This window comes from Oncorhynchus mykiss, chromosome 30 (assembly GCF_013265735.2).
Source record: "Oncorhynchus mykiss isolate Arlee chromosome 30, USDA_OmykA_1.1, whole genome shotgun sequence".
NCBI lineage: Eukaryota > Metazoa > Chordata > Actinopteri > Salmoniformes > Salmonidae > Oncorhynchus > Oncorhynchus mykiss.
The window spans coordinates 9,283,447-9,304,899 of record NC_050570.1 but is presented as its reverse complement, the minus strand read 5'-3'; the positions used below and the strand labels follow the sequence as shown (position 1 = coordinate 9,304,899).

The following is a 21,453-nucleotide window of genomic DNA, read 5'->3' as shown; positions in this document are numbered from 1 at the left end:
GGACTCTCCAATGCATGAGCTACGGGACAGTGTCGATAAACGACTCGAACACAGCAGCCCTCTGAATCGGACTGGGGAACGCGGTGATGTGGAACTATGGGACGAAGAGGGATTCGGTTCTCCGTCTCACCTTCAGTCCCTCAGTAGCGCTATTTTCACGAAGGGGTCCCGGTCACCACGGAAAAGCTCTCGGGTGTACGGCAATTCACCGGAGCGGTCATACATTCAGGACGATGGGGAAGGCTCGAGCTCACCTATTCCAGACTGCCCCGACACACCTCCACACAAAACCTTCAGAAAACTTCGCCTTTTTGATACTCCACACACACCAAAGGTTTGACCATTTTGATCCAGAACCTCCAAGCTGTACCATACCAACAATTGGCTAATATTGTTTTGACAGCATAGTTAATGCATTGTAGCATACTTAGCTAACATTTATGACGTAGTAATGATGCATGGCATTTTTGTAGGACTGTACAAAAGGCTGGCAGCATGACATAGTGACTCATTGAAGCTGTACTTTTAAAAATGTTTTTAAAGGTAGCTTTTGTTGAATAATAGTAACCGCCCAATGACCTATTTTCAGTAGTGCTATACAATTATATAACCCAGCAGTCAGCCTTGCAAATTGAGTCATTGATTCGAAGTCTAGACTTTTTCATGGCTGGACATGCCCCCAGTTATCCACTCTGGAATCCTTGTCAACATCAATATTTTGCATTGATAGGCTTATTTGTATACACTTTCACTTAAATTTCACCTCAACTTTACCCAAATGAGTTATTAAATATGTGGTATTTCAGTTCATTAAGGGTATTTCACTTTATCATAATAGTTTGCTCTCGAAGTGTCTCAACATGTCTTGAATATTTTCATTCGCAGAGTTTGCTGAACAAAGCCAGAACTGCCAGCTCAGTGTCCTCAAGTAGGAGAGTGGCTCTCTTCAGGAATGTGGATTCCACAGGAAAATCTGGTCCAGACAGTAGGAGAAGCCAGACCCCTTTGGTCAACATCAACCCCTTCACCCCGGAAGCCCTTCTCATCCAGTCTACCACTCAACAGAAGAATAACAGGAAGAGGGCACACTGGAATGAGTATGTCACTCATTTATCCTGTCTTTATTTTAGCCAAATAAGTTAGTCTAATACTATCTAAAACAGTTGAACTTAGTCCAGTTTCAACAGACAACAATTGATCACTTATGTTTTTGTCCTTTCATTTGATACCTGGATGTGTCCATATGTCGGTACACACAGATTGTAACCCATTGTTATTGCTAGCTGGAATCGTTAAATCCGTTGACTAAGCATCAGTAAGGCAAAAGTCTGGCAGGAAACCAAGACGTGTCATGGTCACTAATGAACTCTGCCATGTGTGTGTGAAGGGCCCAGTGCTGCCCTCTGGTGGTTGGAATGTATGCTAACAAACTCTTTGTCTCGTTTTTTTTATTTTTATTCAGCTCCTGTGGTGAGAACATGGAGGCGAGTGACGCTGAAACCGAAGAAATCATTCCTCCGCCAAAGGTAGTTATTATCTAACCATGCTGATTTCTTTATAGCATTGCGATGAACTTGATTCACTCGCAGGCATGTTATTCAGCAAAGCTCTCAACCTACACATATCCAGTTAGATGGATAACATAATCACAATAGTCTAACTAAATGTTATTTGGATTTTCTATTAAACCTCCTCTCCATCCTCAGAGAATCACCTTGATGGAGAGTAATATGAAGTCCAGATACGCCTCTGAGTTCCACCAGCTGGAGAAGATCGGCTGCGGGGAGTATGGGGCCGTCTTCAAGTGTGTCAAAAGACTGGACGGCTGCATCTATGCTATCAAGCGTTCAAAGAAGCCCCTGGCAGGCTCTGTGGATGAGTAAGTTGGAGTTTCTATCTGAAACAGGAGCACGCTCTAAATATACTGATCCAACCAGTTCAGTATATATTGTGTATGGGTACTCTTGCTGCTTTGTTGCTGTCACTATGTATTCCAACCAGACTTGGGAATAGTATTTTATGTCTTTTCTCTAACGGTCCTTGAAATAATAAATAATGTTAGTTATCCTAACCACAGTTAACCAACTTGAAGAAATTCCTAATCTAACTACATCTGCGTTCCACCCATAGGCAGAACGCCCTTCGGGAGGTGTATGCCCATGCTGTGCTGGGCCAGCACCCCCACGTGGTTCGCTACTACTCAGCCTGGGCAGAAGATGACCATATGCTCATCCAGAACGAGTACTGCAACGGCGGCACCCTCTCAGATGTCACGGCCGAGAACTATCGGCGGCTCGGCTTCCTATCGGAGCTGGAGCTGAAGGACCTACTGCTGCAGGTGACTCGCGGCCTCAAGTACATCCACTCATCCTCGCTGGTCCACATGGACATCAAGCCTAGTAAGTACCACTGAGAGGTTGAAAAGCATGAACTTTAATGTCAGATGGGATTTGTAATAATGAAGTGGATGTTTAGTTAACAGTAGAGACGAGAGAAACCAGCACAGTTTGTTTTTTTTAACTTAAAAAAAAAATTCAGCTTAGTTTTTAACAGGAGGACATCTTGATTCACATCCCTAATTCAATGCAATTTGTTTGAAGTGTTTGTTTTTACTTAGTCATTGACAACAAAAATGAATTTGTGTATTGTCTCTCTTTCAGGCAATATTTTCATCTCACGCAAGACGGTGTGCAGTGTAGACGCATGTGATGAAGAGGAGGACGAAAAGGATGGACTGGCAACCAGTGTGGTATACAAAATAGGTGACCTTGGCCATGTGACGAGGGTGAACAATCCTCAAGTTGAAGAAGGCGATAGCAGGTTCCTGGCAAATGAAGTCCTCCAAGAGGTGAGTTTTCTCCATTAGAAACTTGCCTTGCCCCAGCTAAAGTATTATTATTATTCGGAAATCCAGGGTAATTCAAATGATTCTTTACAACGTTCCTAATCACGTCAAACTTTTCCTTCAGGACTACAGTAACTTGACGAAGGCGGACATCTTTGCCCTGGCCCTGACGGTTATCAGTGCCTCGGGGGCAGAGCCTCTGCCCACCAATGGGGATAAGTGGCACGAGATCCGTCAAGGAAAACTGCCACCCATCCCACAAGTGCTCTCTCAGGAATTCCTGAGTCTACTCAAGGTAAGAACTTGATGTTACTATAAGCATTTCCTTTGAAATGTGACTGGTTAATTTAAGAAGGTTATGAAGGTTTTCTAAAAGTGGTCATTTTCCTCTTGACCCTATACCTTTGCTTATAACACAGCATTTTTGAATACCAGTTTCTATTTGGCTAGAAGGGCATTTGAGAATTGTCATTATAACCAGATAATGGTACAGTTGGAAAATATGATTCTATGCCAACGCTATTCAGTGATGTTCACTGTCCTGTTATTGGACAAACTGATAAAGCTGTGTGATATTGAAAGATAACATCACTGAATAGCGTTGGCATAGAATCATATTTTCCAACCTGTTCATTTGAATTGTGGCTGATGTTGGGCTATTTACATTTGCTAGTTTTCAGGAGGTAACTTTTTTTTTCTCCCCTGCAGCTGATGATCCACCCTGACCCCACCAGGCGGCCGTCCACCTCTGACCTCATCAAGCACCCGGTGCTGTTGACCGCAGCTAGAATGACTGCTGATCAGCTCCGTGTGGAACTCAACGCAGAGAAGTTCAAGAATGCACTGCTCCAGAAGTAAGTACAGAATGGCACTGACACCAAGTGAAACAAGGAATCTGATGTAGCCCCCCCCAGGCTGTTTTTGTAAACACTAAAGGCAGTGGTTAGCTAGTTGTTGCTCATGCTTTTACATAGTGAGCCAACCTACCCATAGTGTGACATTAATTGACGGCTAAGTGACATTGGAGATGTAGAATTAGAGATTCACGGTATGGACTTTCGGTTTCATAATCTGTTTGTCTCATGGTGCAATGCTTCTTTCAGGGTTGGTCTAACTGTTCTTCATTGCTTTCCCCAGGGAGCTGAAGTTGGCCCAGATTGCCAAAGCTGCTGCTGAGGATAAGGTTCTGTCCACAGACAGAGTCCTGACCCGTTCCACTGTCCAGCCCAACCCCAAAACCTCCAGACTCATCGGCAAGAAGATGAACCGCTCAATGAGCCTGACTATTTACTGAAATGCAGACACGTCCCTCCCCCAATGATGTTGGAACATGGACTGGAAAACTGATATCTAGGGAATCTGACTAGCTACGTATTCTGTTGGGTACAAGTGCTGAAAATGGACCCAATTTCCACTGGTCACAGGAGAGACTTCACTGTCAAACTCGGTGCTGTGGGTGGACCTTTCTTGTCGGACTCGGTCAAGACTGAGACTAGACATTGCCATACTCAATTAGTACTGACTAATTCAAATATTTGACCAGTAATTCTGGTAGTGGACATCTTGACAGAGACCAAGCATTCCTTAAGGTAGTTAATGTACCTTTTTTTTCTGTTTTTGTCAGCCACAAGTCTAAGTAGATTGCAGAGGCTCTCCACTGTACTCCATGCACTTCCTTAAAAGCCTTAGCCTCAGTGTGTGAATGTACCAGGCCACAGATGTGTGCACCTTACTGCCTGCTTCCAGGCATCCGAGGGTCTGTCAGACAATGCTTTTAAGAGCACTTTGGAAGCAATGGGGAACTTGCCACATAACCTGCTGCTATTCATGTCTGTGTTCTACGGGGTTAATGGATTTTTCATTTTCCCATTAGGGTAGTTTTTAAATCATTGCACCCATTATCATATTTGGTGGACTATAATTGTGGACCATAACAATTTTTTTGTTTAAGCTATCCACTATATATATATTTTTTAATGTATCATGCAATACATGTAAGAAAATGGTGTCTATCAAACCTGGTTTAAAAAAAGTGCTTTCTTTGCCAAAATTAAACAGGAGTACTTCCTCCAGCTTCAACCCTGCCTATGTAGCATTAAATAAATCATTGTTCTGTAGGTTCTCTGTTTCTAACTCTGTTTATAGCCTGTACATTATCTTTTAATAAATTCTTATCAAATTCATGCTGGTCTTCAAATTAATGCCACATATTACATAAGGCCCTACATGACTGTATTACCCCCTTATCGCACACCTGGCACGTTGTAACCAATTCAGTTCAATGTGACTAATCTACTAGGTGTATTTTGACTAGCTGCCATGAGGAAATGCATAACTAAAATGTGAGTTGACATTCGTGGACAAGCGTCTGGCAGCTTGTCACGTGACTCATTGTATCCTATTATGAGAAAAACGTTCCGCAACACGAGCTACTTTTAGTCAAGCAAGCAGCCATCTCAATGGCACTACGAGACGAACTTTTAAAGCCAATATGGCATGCGTTTACAGCGTTGGACCTGGACAAAAGTGGGAAAGTGTCCAAATCACAGTTAAAGGTATGGAATTATATTTACCTAGATTGTTTGTCAAACAACCCCGAGGCACGTCGTTCCCTTCATTATTAAAAAAATACACGCATAAACTTTTTGAGCGTCCAAAAAAAGGTTGCAATCAAAGTGAAAGCCATCTGATTTTGGATGGATGATACTTAATAGCCGAGGATGCATTTGGAATGATGTCATTTTAGCCCAAATCATTGTCTGCCTTCATATTACTAAGGCACAGACACGGTGCATGTCAGAAGTCAATGGTTTATGTAAACTGCTTGTGTATGGTTAAAGGGAACTTCTTGTTATGGCACACCTGTGGACGTTAACTGATTGTCGGAGTATTTTGTTTATTTTAAAACAGAATAAATAGTTGAGATGACGCTTTTGCTGACTAGATCTATAGCCTACCGTGCTTACTTTATAATCCACTTCATGTATGCCTACTATAACAGCCACTTCATCAATGTTAAGTGTTTGTCTAAGTAGCCTTACATTTAAACAGCATATATGCAGAGTTGTGTGTTTAGCTTGTTTATGGTCTAGTTTTCGTGAGAAGGGCACTTATCAGTACCATAGTGCTGAAATCATTCAGGGTAAAGTCACATAATTTGATGTGATTAATTAATAAGTTGTAATAGTAGACTGCAAAAGGTGCAATTTCGAAATTGGGTAGTGCATCATCAGTTTTTCTATTGTCATGTCAGTCATTGCGTATTTTAGAGCTATTTATAACTAGTCAGAAATATCCAGAGCAACTAGCCCATGTCAGCTAGCTAACGTTTTTAACTAGGTTTTTTAGTCCATAGATTTTGTAGTAGATGTTCAAGTCACTCAAATATCACAATAATACAAACGAGACATGGCGAAATGTATAGTATTGCAAGACAATATGCTTTAAAACTGCAAAATGTACTTTGCAACCAGTGACAAAAGGTGTAGAATTGTAGGGGGGGGGGGGGGGGGGGGGGCGATGACGACGAGTTATTGTTTCCCGAAAGCTGGAAGGGGGGCCTCCAAGTGAAAAAGTTTCGTAACCGCTGGTGTAGTTGACTAGGAACCTTTCCAGTGACTGATGTTGCTGTTTGGGCGTTGTTGCTGCATTTAATATAACTATTGGCTCTGTGTAAACTGTGAAGTCCTGATAAGAAGTGGTATTTTTGTCTTTGCAGGTGCTATCGCATAACTTGTGCACTGTGATGAGGATCCCCCATGACCCGGTGGCCCTTGAAGAGCACTTCAAACATGACGACGTAGGCCCTGTCTCTACTCAGGGCTACATGCCCTACTTGAACAAGTTCATTTTGGACAAGGTGAGCCGCACATACAGTAATACTTAAGAGTATCTATGCCCCTCAGTCAATCATTCTCTCACTCACTGCTGTTTATATGTTTTACTGTTTTGTGATGAAGGGTCACTGAAGTCTAGGATAAAGATGACAAGGTTAGAATTCCATTGCCTTAGTTTGACATCTTCAACCTTGACTTCAGTAAATGCTAGTGATTCTATTGTTGGTCAAAATGGGTAATTACAGTGCCTTGCGAAAGTATTCGGCCCCCTTAAACTTTGCGACCTTTTGCCACATTTCAGGCTTCAAACATAAAGATATAAAACTGTATTTTTTTGTGAAGAATCAACAACAAGTGGGACACAATCATGAAGTGGAACGACATTTATTGGATATTTCAAACTTTTTTAACAAATCAAAAACTGAAAAATTGGGCGTGCAAAATTATTCAGCCCCTTTACTTTCAGTGCAGCAAACTCTCTCCAGAAGTTCAGTGAGGATCTCTGAATGATCCAATGTTGACCTAAATGACTAATGATGATAAATACAATCCACCTGTGTGTAATCAAGTCTCCGTATAGATGCACCTGCACTGTGATAGTCTCAGAGGTCCGTTAAAAGCGCAGAGAGCATCATGAAGAACAAGGAACACACTAGGCAGGTCCGAGATACTGTTGTGAAGAAGTTTAAAGCCGGATTTGGATACAAAAAGATTTCCCAAGCTTTAAACATCCCAAGGAGCACTGTGCAAGCGATAATATTGAAATGGAAGGAGTATCAGACCACTGCAAATCTACCAAGACCTGGCCGTCCCTCTAAACTTTCAGCTCATACAAGGAGAAGACTGATCAGAGATGCAGCCAAGAGGCCCATGATCACTCTGGATGAACTGCAGAGATCTACAGCTGAGGTGGGAGACTCTGTCCATAGGACAACAATCAGTCGTATATTGCACAAATCTGGCCTTTATGGAAGAGTGGCAAGAAGAAAGCCATTTCTTAAAGATATCCATAAAAAGTGTAGTTTAAAGTTTGCCACAAGCCACCTGGGAGACACACCAAACATGTGGAAGAAGGTGCTCTGGTCAGATGAAACCAAAATTGAACTTTTTGGCAACAATGCAAAACGTTATGTTTGGCGTAAAAGCAACACAGCGCATCACCCTGAACACACCATCCCCACTGTCAAACATGGTGGTGGCAGCATCATGGTTTGGGCCTGCTTTTCTTCAGCAGGGACAGGGAAGATGGTTAAAATTGATGGGAAGATGGATGGAGCCAAATACAGGACCATTCTGGAAGAAAACCTGATGGAGTCTGCAAAAGACCTGAGACTGGGATGGAGATTTGTCTTCCAACAAGACAATGATCCAAAACATAAAGCAAAATCTACAAAGGAATGGTTCAAAAATAAACATATCCAGGTGTTAGAATGGCCAAGTCAAAGTCCAGACCTGAATCCAATCGAGAATCTGTGGAAAGAACTGAAAACTGCTGTTCACAAATGCTCTCCATCCAACCTCACTGAGCTCGAGCTGTTTTGCAAGGAGGAATGGGAAAACATTTCAGTCTCTCGATGTGCAAAACTGATAGAGACATACCCCAAGCGACTTACAGCTGTAATCGCAGCAAAAGGTGGCGCTACAAAGTATTAACTTAAGGGGGCTGAATAATTTTGCACGCCCAATTTTTCAGTTTTTGATTTGTTAAAAAAGTTTGAAATATCCAATAAATGTCGTTCCACTTCATGATTGTGTCCCACTTGTTGTTGATTCTTCACAAAAAAATACAGTTTTATATCTTTATGTTTGAAGCCTGAAATGTGGCAAAAGGTCGCAAAGTTCAAGGGGGCCGAATACTTTCGCAAGGCACTGTATATTGAGAGTAAAGGATTCATTTTCCAATGTCACAACATGGATACCATGGTGACACTGTCATAAATATGAGAATTATTGTGTAATTATTTATTTTTATTTTTTTACCTTTATTTAACTAGGCAAGTCGGTTAAGAACACATTTTTTATTTACAATGACGGCCTACCCCAGCCAAACCCTAACGCGGACAACGCTGGGCCAATTGTGCGCCGCCCTATTGGTCTCCCAGTCACGGCTGGTTGTTATACAGCCTGGAATTGAACAAGGGTCTGTAGTGACGCCTCTAGCACTGAGATGCAGTGCCTTAGACTGCTGTGCCACTCAGGAGCCCATTGGTCATCGAGGGTTAGCAAATCAAGTTTGGCGCTTTCTACTGGTGTCATAAAGGTGTGTAAACTTACCATGTCACATTTGGAAATTGTTTCTGCTGTCATAAAGGCTTACTATGGTGTCTGTGGAATTTTTCAGTGGTGTCAGAAAGAATTACTACAGCAAGACACCTTTGTTCATTTCACAGAGGGGAGCTTTTGGGACAGTTTTGTAGTTGTTGATTATATTAAAGGTTACCATGATGACTATTTGTAGGCTAATTCTTGTGAAATGTCACAGAGTTATCGTAAATGTTTTGGCATACTTGTTTTCATACTTGTTGTTTTTCATGACATAGAATTATTGCGTGTTCTAAATAATTACTACAGAATTTATTGTCATCAATGACAGTTTAAAATTAGAATGTTTTTGGTTAACCTCTGAAAATGTTCCCGGTAAGAACCCATTTTGGACTTGGTGTGTATTTCATAGTCTGGGATTTCCATTTGAAGGCAGATATCTACTGTTCAAGTGCTTCCTAATGACACACACGAGGAAATAGATGACAAGGGATTTTACAACACACCTTACGGTACATTAGCCCATTCCATTCTCTGACGTGTTGATATATCTTCTCCTGTCACTTCCTCGAGCTCTCATTCCTCTAATACAACAAAAAGGTTTCAGGAACCTAGGTATGACATCATGGACAAACGTCAAGAGTCTCCCCACCCATGTGGATATGACCCTACCAAACAGGTCGGGAGCACCACCCCCACTCCCCAGGGAAACTCCATCCTAACAGTCGTGTGTGTGTGTGTCACCTTCTTCCTCACTGACTCACTCCACTTGTCAGACAATTACAGTGACTCAGCCGGAGAGGCAATCAATTCCCTCGCTGACTGTTCCACATAATTCCCCATTCTGCCATTTGGGACTCAGCAGTCACTCACTATGTGGAACACATCATTCTTCCTAGCCAACTGACCCTGTTGAAACCTGGAATGCATTGTTAATTGGGAGCTCAATTTGTTCCTCTTTTGTTAGAAGGGGAACAAAAGAAAGCAAGGTTACACAAACAACAGAGCACCAAAATAGTTCAAGGCTGTGAACATGTGACCTTCCTTTAGTTAACATTTTTAAGGCTGCTGTGGCTGAATTATTTCCTCATTTCCTGTCTTGCTAGTTCAACCACTGTCCGCCCTAGTCTCGTCTAGACCTCGACATATTTCGATCCACGTTTCGTAATAGAGTAACACATAGGCTCTATATCATATTGTACCTTGTTTGTAATTTCACAATTACTTTTGAATCACCTGTCCTCTGCCTTCGCGCTACAGTAACAACAGGCATGTCTGTGGTGTGACTGTTTGACGGCAGGAAGTTTCCGTCTCCTGGAGGGCCAAGGACAGTGATAAGACTGTTTGTAAACCTGTTTGGACATTCCACTGCAGAGAATACTAACGAGCATGTGTATCTGCAGTGGAGAGGCAGGACTGGGGGCTGGAGGGGCCTTGACAAGGCCCCCATTGTTGAGGTGCAGAGAGTGGGAGAACGGCAGAGAGAGAGAGACCTCAGTCTGGACCAGCTAGTACAGAGCGAGAACAAGATGACCATGACACAACATTCTGAGGACAAAGAGAGAGCTGCTATTTCATAATAATGCCACTTTCACAACTTCTATTGCTCCTCCCTCCGCATCGTCTTTCTGCTTACCTCGCTGGTGTTACTGTGAAACTAAATATCCCTTGAGTTGGTGTTACTGTGAAACTAAATATCCCTTGAGTTGGTGTTAGTGTGAAATCTTTGACTCACCCAAAACAAACCACAGCTCTATAAATAGTGTCTGCTAATGTTGAAGGCAGACATACCACACCTGTGTTTCCCCTTAGTTCATTGACCTGATTCTTACCTGGGCCACGTTCAATAGGCAAACTCTGTGGAAGGTTGCAGTGAGAAATGTTATGACTTGACCTGACATTAAGCCCATTCTACATGTCAAAGAGTAATGTTTATTGTACATCATTTTAACTGAACGTTCCACAATGTTCTACCCTGCAGAACTCAGCCCTGTTGTAAAATATTCCCCCACTACTCAATAATAATAATAGCAGTATGCTATTATTTTGTATAGATGTCATCTTATTATTGTGGATTTATACAACGGGTGGGTCTAATCCTGAATGTTGATTGGTTAAAACTGCATTCCAGGCGTTGTCTATTCCATAAGTTACCCACTGGCTAAATCTATTACGTTAAAATGCGATTTACTCTGTTTACTCTGACTGCGCCATCCACCGAAAAGACACAGGAGAATTGAACAAGATTCCTGTATGTTCTACCTGGAACTAATACATACGGCAGCAAATACACTGAGAAGATTCTTGTAATGTCTGAATTAAAGAGGTCGTAACATTAGACAGAAATGTTGCATGTATTATATAAAAAAACATACAAGAGTCATGTAAGCTAAGCCTTAGAAGGTCTCACATACATGGGACATACACATTTCATGGGACACACAACTGTCTGATGTCATTGACACACTTATTGAAGAAAGAAGCATATCCCTTTGCGAGGAGGAGGCGCAAGAAGAGGAGGATTTATCTGCTGTGAGGAGGAGCAAGAGGAGGATGAAGGGGGAAATCGGCAGGAGCGGGAGGAGAAGAAACAGCGGCAGAGAGGAGGAGGAGGAATGAGTTTGATAGCAGCAGTGAATCCTATTTTGAGATCCCTCAACAATCATTCTCACGGTAGTACATTGGTAGTAGTCAGTGACATGTCAAAGCTAAGCATGGCTGGGCTTGGTTAAAACTCTGTATGGGAGACCAAAGGCTGGAAGGGTGACCTGTAAATAAATCCACTGTCCAGTAAAATGTGCTGCCCAGCCTTAACCATGGAAACTCATACCTGAAAATGTAAACGTACACTGGACAAAAATGTAAACGCGACATGTAAAGTGTTGGTCCCATGTTTCATGAGTTGAAATAAAAGATCCCAGAAAATTTCCATACTCACAAAGTGCTTATTTCTCTCAAATTTTGTGCACACATTTATTTACATCCCTGTTAGTGAGCATTTCTCATTTGTCAGGTGGATGGATTATCAAGAAGCTGATTGAACAGCATGATCATTACACAGGTGCACCTTGTGCTGGTCTAAAAAAATGAAAGGCCGGTCTAAAATGTGCAGTTTGGTCACACAACACAATGCCACACAATGCACATGGCATGATGACTGCTTGAATGTCCACCAGAGCTGTTGACAGAGAATTGAATGTTAATTTCTCTACTTTAAGCTGCCTCCAACGTTCGTTTTAGACAACTTGGCAGTACATCCAACTGGCCTCACAACCGCAGACCACGTGTAGCCACATCAGCCTCCACATCCGGCCTCTTCACTTGAGGGATCATCTGAGACCAGCCACCCAGATAGCTGATGAAACTGTAGGTTTGCACAAACAAAGTATTTCTGCACAAACTGTCAGAAACTGTCTCAGCGAAGCTCATCTGCATGTTCATGGTCCTCACCAGGGTCTTGGCCATGTCTGCAGTTTGGCGCCGTAACCGACTTCAGTGGTTCCCAGTGATGTGAAATCTATAAATTAGAGCCTAAATCATTTATTTCAATTGACTGCTTTCCTTATATGAACTGTAACATCTTTGAAATTGGTGCATGTTGCATTTATTTTTGTTCAGTGTATATACAAATATTGTAATTTTTCATGTTTTCATATATGCATTCAGAAAGTATTCAGACCCCTTCCCTTTTTCCACATTTTGTTACATTACAGCCTTATTAAAAAATGTTCCTACACACAGTAATCTACATACCCCATAATGACAAAGTCAAAACAGGTTTTTAGCAATGTTAGCAAATGTATTGTTAATAAAAAAACATACCTTATTTATATATGTATTCAGATCGTTTGCTATGAGACTCGAAATTGAGCTCAGGTGCATCCTGTTTCCATTGATCATCCTTGAGATGTTTCTTCAACTTGATTGGAGTCCACCTGTGGTAAATTCAATTGATTGGACATGATTTGGAAAGGCACACACCTGTCTATATAAGGTCCCACAGTTGACAGTGCATGTCAGAGCAAAAACCAAGCCATGAGGTTGAAGGAATTGTCTGTAGAGCGCCGAGATGACAAGATTGTGTCGAGGCACAGATCTGGGAAAGGGTAGCAAAAATGTCTGCAACATTGACGGTCCCCATTCTGTTTTATTTAACTAGGCAAGTCAGTTAAGAATAAATTCTTATTTTACAATGACGGCCTACCCCGGTCAAACCCTCCCCTATCCCGGGTGACACCCTATTTTTAAATGGAAGAAGTTTGGAACCACCAAAACTCTTCCTAGAGCTGGCCACCCGGCCAAACTGAGCAATCGGGGTAGAAGGGCCTTGGTCAGGGAGGTGACCAAGAACCCGACGGTCATTCTAAGTGCTCCAGAGTTTCTCTGTTGAGATGGGAGAACCTTCCAGAAGGACAACCATCTCTGCAGCACCCCACCAATCAGGCCTTTATGGTAGAGTGGCCAGACAGAAGCCACTCCTCAGTAAAAGGCACACGACAGCCCGCTTGGATTTTGCCAAAAGGCACCTAAAGACTCTCAGACCATGAGAAACAATATTCTCTGGTCTGATGAAACCAAGATTGAACTCTTTGGCCTGAATGCCAAGTGTCACATCTGGAAGAAGCCTGGCACCATCCCTGTGGTGAAGCATGGTGGTGGCAGCATCATGCTGTGGGCATGCTATGGGCATGTTTTTCATTGGCAGAGACTGGGAGAGTAGTCAGGATCGAGGGACAGATGAATGGAGTGCAGAGAGATCCTTGATGAAAATCTGCCCCAGAGCGCTCAGGACCTCAGACTGGGGCACCTTCCAACAGCACAACGACCCTAAGCACACATTCAAGACAACGCAGGAGTGGCTTCGGGACAAGTCTCTGAATGTCATTGAGTGATCCAGCCAGAGCCCAGAATTGAACCCGTTCGAAAACATCTCTGGAGAGACCTGAAAATAGCTGTGCAGTGACGCTCCCCATCCAACCCGACAGAGCTTGAGAGGATCTGCGGAGAAGAATGGGAGAAAATCACCAATTACAGGTACGCCAAGCTTGTAGGGTCATACCCAAGAAGACCTGGCCAAGGCTTTCAACTCTGTCAATCACCACATTCTTATCGGCAGACTCAACAGCCTTGGTTTTGCAAATGATTGCCTCGCCTGGTTCACCAACTACTTCTCAGATAGAGTTCAGTGTGTCAAATCGGAGGGCCTGTTGTCCGGACCTCTGGCAGTCTCTATGGGGGTGCCACAGGGTTAAATTCTCGGGCCGACTCTCTTTTCTGTATACAGCAATGATGTCGCTCTTGCTGCTGGTGATTCTCTGATCCACCTCTACGCAGACAACACCATTCTGTATATAGACTTTTTCTACTGTATTCTGTATGTTTGTTTACTCCATGTGTAACTCTGTTGTTGTTTGTGTCGCACTGCTTTGCTTTATCTTGGCCAGGTCGCAGTTGTAAATGAGAAGTTGTTCTCAACTAGCCTACCTGGTTAAATAAAGATGAAATAAAAAAGTTTAAAGACTCAAAGATGTAATCAATGCCAAATGTGTTTCAACAAAGTACTGAGTAAAGCAGGGGTGTCAAAGTCAAATGGACGGAGGGCCAAATAAAAAAATCAGCTACAAGACGAGGGCCGGACTGTTCGAATGTTCATTGAAAATTTTTTAAATGACGCATATAGTCTAGTGAACCTAATTGAACCTACTGAAAACCTAACAAATATATTACAATATGATCAGATAAATAAAGCAATATTTTCTTATGGCTCTGTCAGTAATCTTTAATTTTCAACAGACACAAAAGACAAATTTCCTTTATATAAATATCCCCATAACATGAACATTAAATGAAAGAAACCGGTATTCAAGGCACCATCAGTAGACTATATTTTCTATTTTAGCAAAAGTGGGCTAAATTTACTTCAAAGAAAAAACAATAATAGCAATTTTCTATCATCCACTCAACTGAAATATTTTTAAAATATAATTGGATTGAAATACAAAAAAATAAAGTGCAAAAATCTATTAATCAAAAACAACACTTTGTTTAAGGAGAAGTAACATGCAGTGAAAACAAATATTAAATTTTAACTTTTAAACTTGAACTGAGTAAAAACTCTAAATATGTGATTGCACAGTAATGTTCACTTGTTTGAGGTTGAGGGTGATACTTGGTGGTGTCCCATCTTTTCCACAAGTTCATCAATGTTCGGGGTAAGGCTCTGAGCTGAAGAAATCCTCAGAATTGAGTGGAGGTGTTCAGCAGTAAGTCGACTTCTGTGTGATGTTTTGTTCAGGTTCATCAAAGAAAACAGTTGTTCACACAGGTATGTGCTGCCAAACATAGACAACGTTTGAGCAGCCTGGATGCGCAGCTGGGGCATTGTGCCGGGGAGGAAACGGGCGAACTCCGCAGCACCCACTGCCGCATATTTTGCCCTCAGTGCATCATTGCATTGGAGGTCAATCAACTCCATTTGGAGGTTTGGTGGTGAGCTTTCCACGTCAACAGCAAATGGGTTACCGAGCAGTTCCAACCTGCTTTTTTGTGCTTCAAAGTCAGCAAATCGGCGTCGAAAGTCAGCGGCAAGCATACCTATTTTATCAGCCAACTGTGTGCTCGGGAACGCACTGGTAGAGAGCTTCTCTTTCATGGTCTGGCAGCTGGGAAAGTGGCTCAAATTTTCTTTCCGCATCTGCGTCTCCCACAGAGTCAGTTTGGTTTTAAATGCCTTCACTGTACTGTACATATCAGAGATGACACGATCCCGACCCTGCAGCTGCAAGTTTATTGCATTCAGATGACTCGTAATGTCACACAGAAAAGCCATTTCACACAGAAACATTTCGTCTCGGAGTTGTGTTGTGTCTTTCCCTTTGCTGTCCAAGAACAGACAAATCTCCTCACGAAGCTCGAAACATCTTTGAAGCACCTTTCCCTGGCTTAGCCATCGCACCTCTGTGTGATAAGGCAAATCACCATGCTCCGTTTCTAACTCCGTCAGAAATGCCTTGAACTGGCGGTGATTCAAACCTTTGGCTCTGATAAAGTTAACTGTGCGCGTGATGATGCTCATTACATGCTCCATTTTCAAGGCTTTACCGCACAACGCTTCCTGGTGTATGATACAATGATAAGCTGTCAGCTCACCTGTCGCGTTTTCCTCTTGCATCTTTTCCCGTATCTTCGCCACCAGTCCGCTCCTGTGTCCACACATCGCAGGTGCTCCGTCGGTTGTCAAACCCACGAGTTTTTCCCAAGGCAGCTCCATCTCATTTACACATCTTGACACCTCTTCATACAAATCATGCCCCGTAGTTGTGCCATGCATAGGACGTAAAGCCAAAAACTCCTCTGTCACGCTTAGGTTGGAGTCCACTCCGCGGATGAAAATTGACAACTGGGCAATGTCAGAAATGTCGGTGCTCTCATCCACAGCCAAGGAATATGCAATAAAATCTTTTCCCTTTTTCACAAGCTGCTCTTTTAGATTGATGGACAACTGGTCTACTCTCTCGGCAATGGTGTTTCTGCTCAGACTCACATTTAAAAAGAGTTGCCTTTTTTCTGGGCAAACTTCGTCACAAACTTTAATCATGCAGTTTTTGATGAAATCCCCCTCCGTAAATGGCCGGGCTGATTTAGCGATCTCTTCTGCCAAAATAAAACTGGCCTTGACAGTTGCGTCCGCGTGTGTGTCCGCGTGTTTCGTTTCATAATGTCGTCTCAGATTATACTCTTTCAGTACCGCCACACTTTCTCCACACAGAAGACACACAGGTTTTCCAGCTACCTTCGTGAACATATACTCCGACTCCCACCTTGTTTGAAACCCCCGGTTCTCAGTATCCACCTTCCGTTTTGCCATTTTTGATGGGTATCTGAAAGTTAATTTTACTGTGATGCTGACGACTGCTGTGCCAATAAATATTGAAATGAAGCAGCCTACTGCTCGGTGCGTCACCTTTGCATTGTGGGAAATGTAGTATTGGTGCGTGTAAAAGATCTGCGGGCTGCCGGCTTGCTGCGGGCCGGTTCTAATAATAAATCAAGATCATCCCAGGGGCCGTAAAAAACCTTCTTGCGGGCCGGATGTGGCCCGCGGGCCTTGACTCTGACATATGTGGAGTAAAGGGTCTGAGTACTTATGTAAATGTGATATTTCAGTTTTCTATTTTTAATACATTTGCAAAAATGTCTATAAACCTGTTTTTGCTTTGTCATTATGGGGTACTGTGTGTAGATTGATGAGGGGCAAAAAAACGATTGAATCCATTTTAGAATAAGGCTGTAACGTAACACAATGTCTGAATACTTTCCGAATGCTCTGTGTATAAACAATGTGAAACCTATAAGGAAAACATTTATTTTGTAGAGGTTACAATGTCATACACTTTTCTTATAAAATTCCTAGATGACTCATATAGTTTGTCTCAAATATGTCATACCCTATCTTTGTAAGCAATTCACCATAATCATGTAGTGACTTGTGTATGTCACATGGCATAAGTTAACACACATACAGTACTGACATATAACGTACAAAATCTTACCAGATACTTTTAAGCTTTTAATCTTATTCTGCCCTACAAGATTCTTATTTGCCTTTCATGATTATTTTTCATATGGGAGGAGCATTTTCAGGTTTTTGTTTGTGGTCATTTTTGTCTTTCATCCAGATTAGGGTTAGATGTATGTTTTAAACACTCCTAAAGACATGTCCTTAATACATACTCCGCTTGCGTTTCAAAAGTCTGTTTCTCTGTTGATGCATCACTTGCTATTTGTAGATTGCTGATAATCATTATCTGGCCTATCTCTCTGTTGTGATTTAGCTGAGTTGAGTCAGGCATCTGTATAAACAGCTAAGTGTCATTCAACGCCCATTCAGCAAGCCATGAAACCCACTCTCTCAGATGGTGTTCTGTAATCATTTCTGTAACAGATCAAATTAGCATGTCTTCCACATTTTGTGGAAATATAATTTAATCTCTGAGAAATTAAGCACATTTTTATATATTCTAATTCTAATATTCTAATATTCAATGAGTAAGACATGCCAAAGAAATAGTCAAGCCACACCCCATGCCAAATCCAACACCCATAGACTCCCCATGCCAAATCCAACACCCATAGACTCCCCATGCCAAATCCAACACCCATAGACTCCCCATGCCAAATCCAACACCCATAGACTCCCCATGCCAAATCCAACACCCATAGACTCCCCATGTCAAATCCAACACCCATAGACTCCCCATGCCAAATCCAACACCCATAGACTCCCCATGCCAAATCCAACACCCATAGACTCCCCATGCCAAATCCAACACCCATAGACTCCCCATGCCAAATCCAACACCCATAGACTCCCCATGCCAAATCCAACACCCATAGACTCCCCATGCCAAATCCAACACCCATAGACTCCCCATGTCAAATCCAACACCCATAGACTCCCCATGCCAAATCCAACACCCATAGACTCCCCATGCCAAATCCAACACCCATAGACTCCCCATGCCAAATCCAACACCCATAGACTCCCCATGCCAAATCCAACACCCATAGACTCCCCATGCCAAATCCAACACCCATAGACTCCCCATGCCAAATCCAACACCCATAGACTCCCCATGCCAAATCCAACACCCATAGACTCCCCATGCCAAATCCAACACCCATAGACTCTCCATGCCAAATCCACCCTAACAAGTATACAGTAGGAGTTCTATGTTTAACAAGTGGCACGGAGCTGCAGCTTGGACTATTGTTTCCAAATCTAATCAAATGTTATTTGTCACATACACATGGTGAGCAGATGTTAATGGTCACATACACATGGTGAGCAGATGTTAATGGTCACATACACATGGTGAGCAGATGTTAATGGTCACATACACATGGTTAACAGATGTTAATGGTCACATACACATGGTTAACAGATGTTAATGGTCACGTACACATGGTTAACAGATGTTAATGGTCACATACACATGGTTAACAGATGTTAATGGTCACGTACACATGGTTAACAGATGTTAATGGTCACGTACACATGGTTAACAGATGTTAATGGTCACATACACATGGTTAGCAGATGTTAATGGTCACGTACACATGGTTAACAGATGTTAATGGTCACATACACATGGTTAACAGATGTTAATGGTCACGTACACATGGTTAACAGATGTTAATGGTCACATACACATGGTTAACAGATGTTAATGGTCACGTACACATGGTTAACAGATGTTAATGGTCACGTACACATGGTTAACAGATGTTAATGGTCACGTACACATGGTTAACAGATGTTAATGGTCACGTACACATGGTTAACAGATGTTAATGGTCACGTACACATGGTTAACAGATGTTAATGGTCACGTACACATGGTTAGCAGATGTTAATGGTCACGTACACATGGTTAGCAGATGTTAATGGTCACGTACACATGGTTAGCAGATGTTAATGGTCACGTACACATGGTTAGCAGATGTTAATGGTCACGTACACATGGTTAGCAGATGTTAATGGTCACGTACACATGGTTAGCAGATGTTAATGGTCACGTACACATGGTTAGCAGATGTTAATGGTCACGTACACATGGTTAGCAGATGTTAATGGTCACGTACACATGGTTAGCAGATGTTAATGGTCACATACACATGGTTATCAGATGTTAATGGTCACATACACATGGTTAGCAGATGTTAATGGTCACGTACACATGGTGAGCAGATGTTAATGCGAGTGTAGCGAAATGCTTGTGCTTTTAGTTCCGACAATGCAGTAATAACCAACAAGTAATCTAGCTAACAATTCCAAAACTACTACCTTATACACACAAGTGTAAGGGGATAAAGAATATGTACATAAAGTTATATGGATGAGTGATGGTACAGAGCGGCATAGGCAAGATACAGTAGATGGTATTGAGTACAGTATATACATATGAGATGAGTATGTAAACAAAGTGGCATAGTTAAAGTGGCTAGTGATACATGTATTACATAAAGATGCAGTAGATGATATAGAGTACAGTATTTACATATGAGATGAATAATGTAGGGTATGTAAACATTATATTAGGTAGCATTGTTTAAAGTGGCTAGTGATATATTTTACATCATTTCCCATCAATTCCCATTATTAAAGTGGCTGGAGTTGAGTCAGTGTGTTGGCAGCAGCCACTCAATGTTAGTGGTGGCTGTTTAACAGTCTGATGGCCTTGAGATAGAAGCTGTTTTTCAGTCTCTCGGTCCCAGCTTTGATGCACCTGTACTGACCTCGCCTTCTGGATGATAGCGGGGTGAACAGGCAGTGGCTCGGGTGGTTGTTGTCCTTGATGATCTTTATGGCCTTCCTGTGACATCGGGTGGTGTAGGTGTCCTGGAGGGCAGGTAGTTTGCCCCCGGTGATGCGTTGTGCAGACCTCACTACCCTCTGGAGAGCCTTACGGTTGTGGGCGGAGAAGTTGCCGTACCAGGCGGTGATACAGCCCGACAGGATGCTCTCGATTGTGCATCTGTAGAAGTTTGTGAGTGCTTTTGGTGACAAGCCGAATTTCTTCAGCCTCCTGAGGTTGAAGAGGCTGACATTAAATTCTCAGTGAATTTAATGTTTTTTTTTTCCCCCTTTTCAGAGGAAATAGTAAATGAAGTTGTTTATGTTCTGTCCTGCATCCTGATATTACCTGGTTCTGACCACTACATGATGCTGTTCCTGCTAATGGATGGTGCCGTTGAATCCCCCCCTCTAAATGTTAAAGGGATCGTTCACCCAAATTACAAAATTACATATTGGTTTCCTTACCCTGTAAGCGGTCTATGGACAAGATAAGACATACTACCATACTCCATGCTTTGTTTTTGTTTACCTGGCCACTGTTTCAAATGCTAACATTTTAGTATTTGTGGCACAAATCCAATACAAGTCAATGGTACTATATTAGCATTTTCGCTCTTCATATCCAAATAACATCATTGACTTTTTGGATACTTTAGTGTGAAAATGCTAATAATAGTGGCCAGGTCAACTGTTTACGAAAAACAAAGTTTCTCCTAATTCTGTCCTATGAATTTGGTTTGATTCATGTGTTAATCAAACCTACACTGAATGTATTGTCTTCCATGCCATGTTTAACCTTAACTGTAGTATAAAGAGAAGAGTGAAGATGTCCTTAGTACAGAGTCAACTTATTGTGCCTTTTGTTGTCTTTTTCTCATATGAAAAATGCTGGTCTTCAGCCAAGTGACCTGACCTGAGACTGTTCCTAATTGCAGGTCCAGGACAACTTTGACCGGCAGGACTTTAACAGAATGTGCTGGACCCTGTGCGCCCGTAAGAACCTCAACAGAACCCACCTCCTCATCTCTGACGAAGACGCTTTCAAGATCTGGTGCATCTTCAACTTCCTGTCTGAAGAGAAATACCCACTGGCCATCGTCACTGAGGAGGTGAGATTGGACAGGGGTTGTGTTCATTGGGCACCAAACAGA

The 21,453-nt window shown here is 42.2% G+C and overlaps 2 protein-coding genes across 2 annotated transcripts in view; both read left to right on the top strand.

The window, feature by feature from the left end:
• Nucleotides 1-5,028, top strand: part of LOC110521275 (wee1-like protein kinase 1-A) — a 5,893-nt gene extending 865 nt beyond the window's left edge. The window contains exons 1-9 of the mRNA XM_036969433.1: nucleotides 1-334; nucleotides 886-1,097; nucleotides 1,463-1,526; nucleotides 1,707-1,879; nucleotides 2,131-2,399; nucleotides 2,661-2,848; nucleotides 2,970-3,140; nucleotides 3,554-3,699; nucleotides 3,983-5,028. The exon at nucleotides 1-334 is cut by the window's left edge and continues 865 nt beyond it. Of these exons, the coding sequence (XP_036825328.1) occupies nucleotides 1-334; nucleotides 886-1,097; nucleotides 1,463-1,526; nucleotides 1,707-1,879; nucleotides 2,131-2,399; nucleotides 2,661-2,848; nucleotides 2,970-3,140; nucleotides 3,554-3,699; nucleotides 3,983-4,139 (1,714 nt within the window). The 3' untranslated portion in view covers nucleotides 4,140-5,028. The remainder of the gene's footprint in view (nucleotides 335-885; nucleotides 1,098-1,462; nucleotides 1,527-1,706; nucleotides 1,880-2,130; nucleotides 2,400-2,660; nucleotides 2,849-2,969; nucleotides 3,141-3,553; nucleotides 3,700-3,982) is intronic.
• A 151-nt stretch (nucleotides 5,029-5,179) lies between these two features.
• LOC110521276 (switch-associated protein 70) overlaps nucleotides 5,180-21,453 on the top strand; it is a 34,742-nt gene continuing 18,468 nt past the window's right edge. The window contains exons 1-3 of the mRNA XM_021598731.2: nucleotides 5,180-5,400; nucleotides 6,564-6,704; nucleotides 21,238-21,411. Coding sequence (XP_021454406.2) covers nucleotides 5,305-5,400; nucleotides 6,564-6,704; nucleotides 21,238-21,411 — 411 coding nt within the window. The 5' untranslated portion in view covers nucleotides 5,180-5,304. The remainder of the gene's footprint in view (nucleotides 5,401-6,563; nucleotides 6,705-21,237; nucleotides 21,412-21,453) is intronic.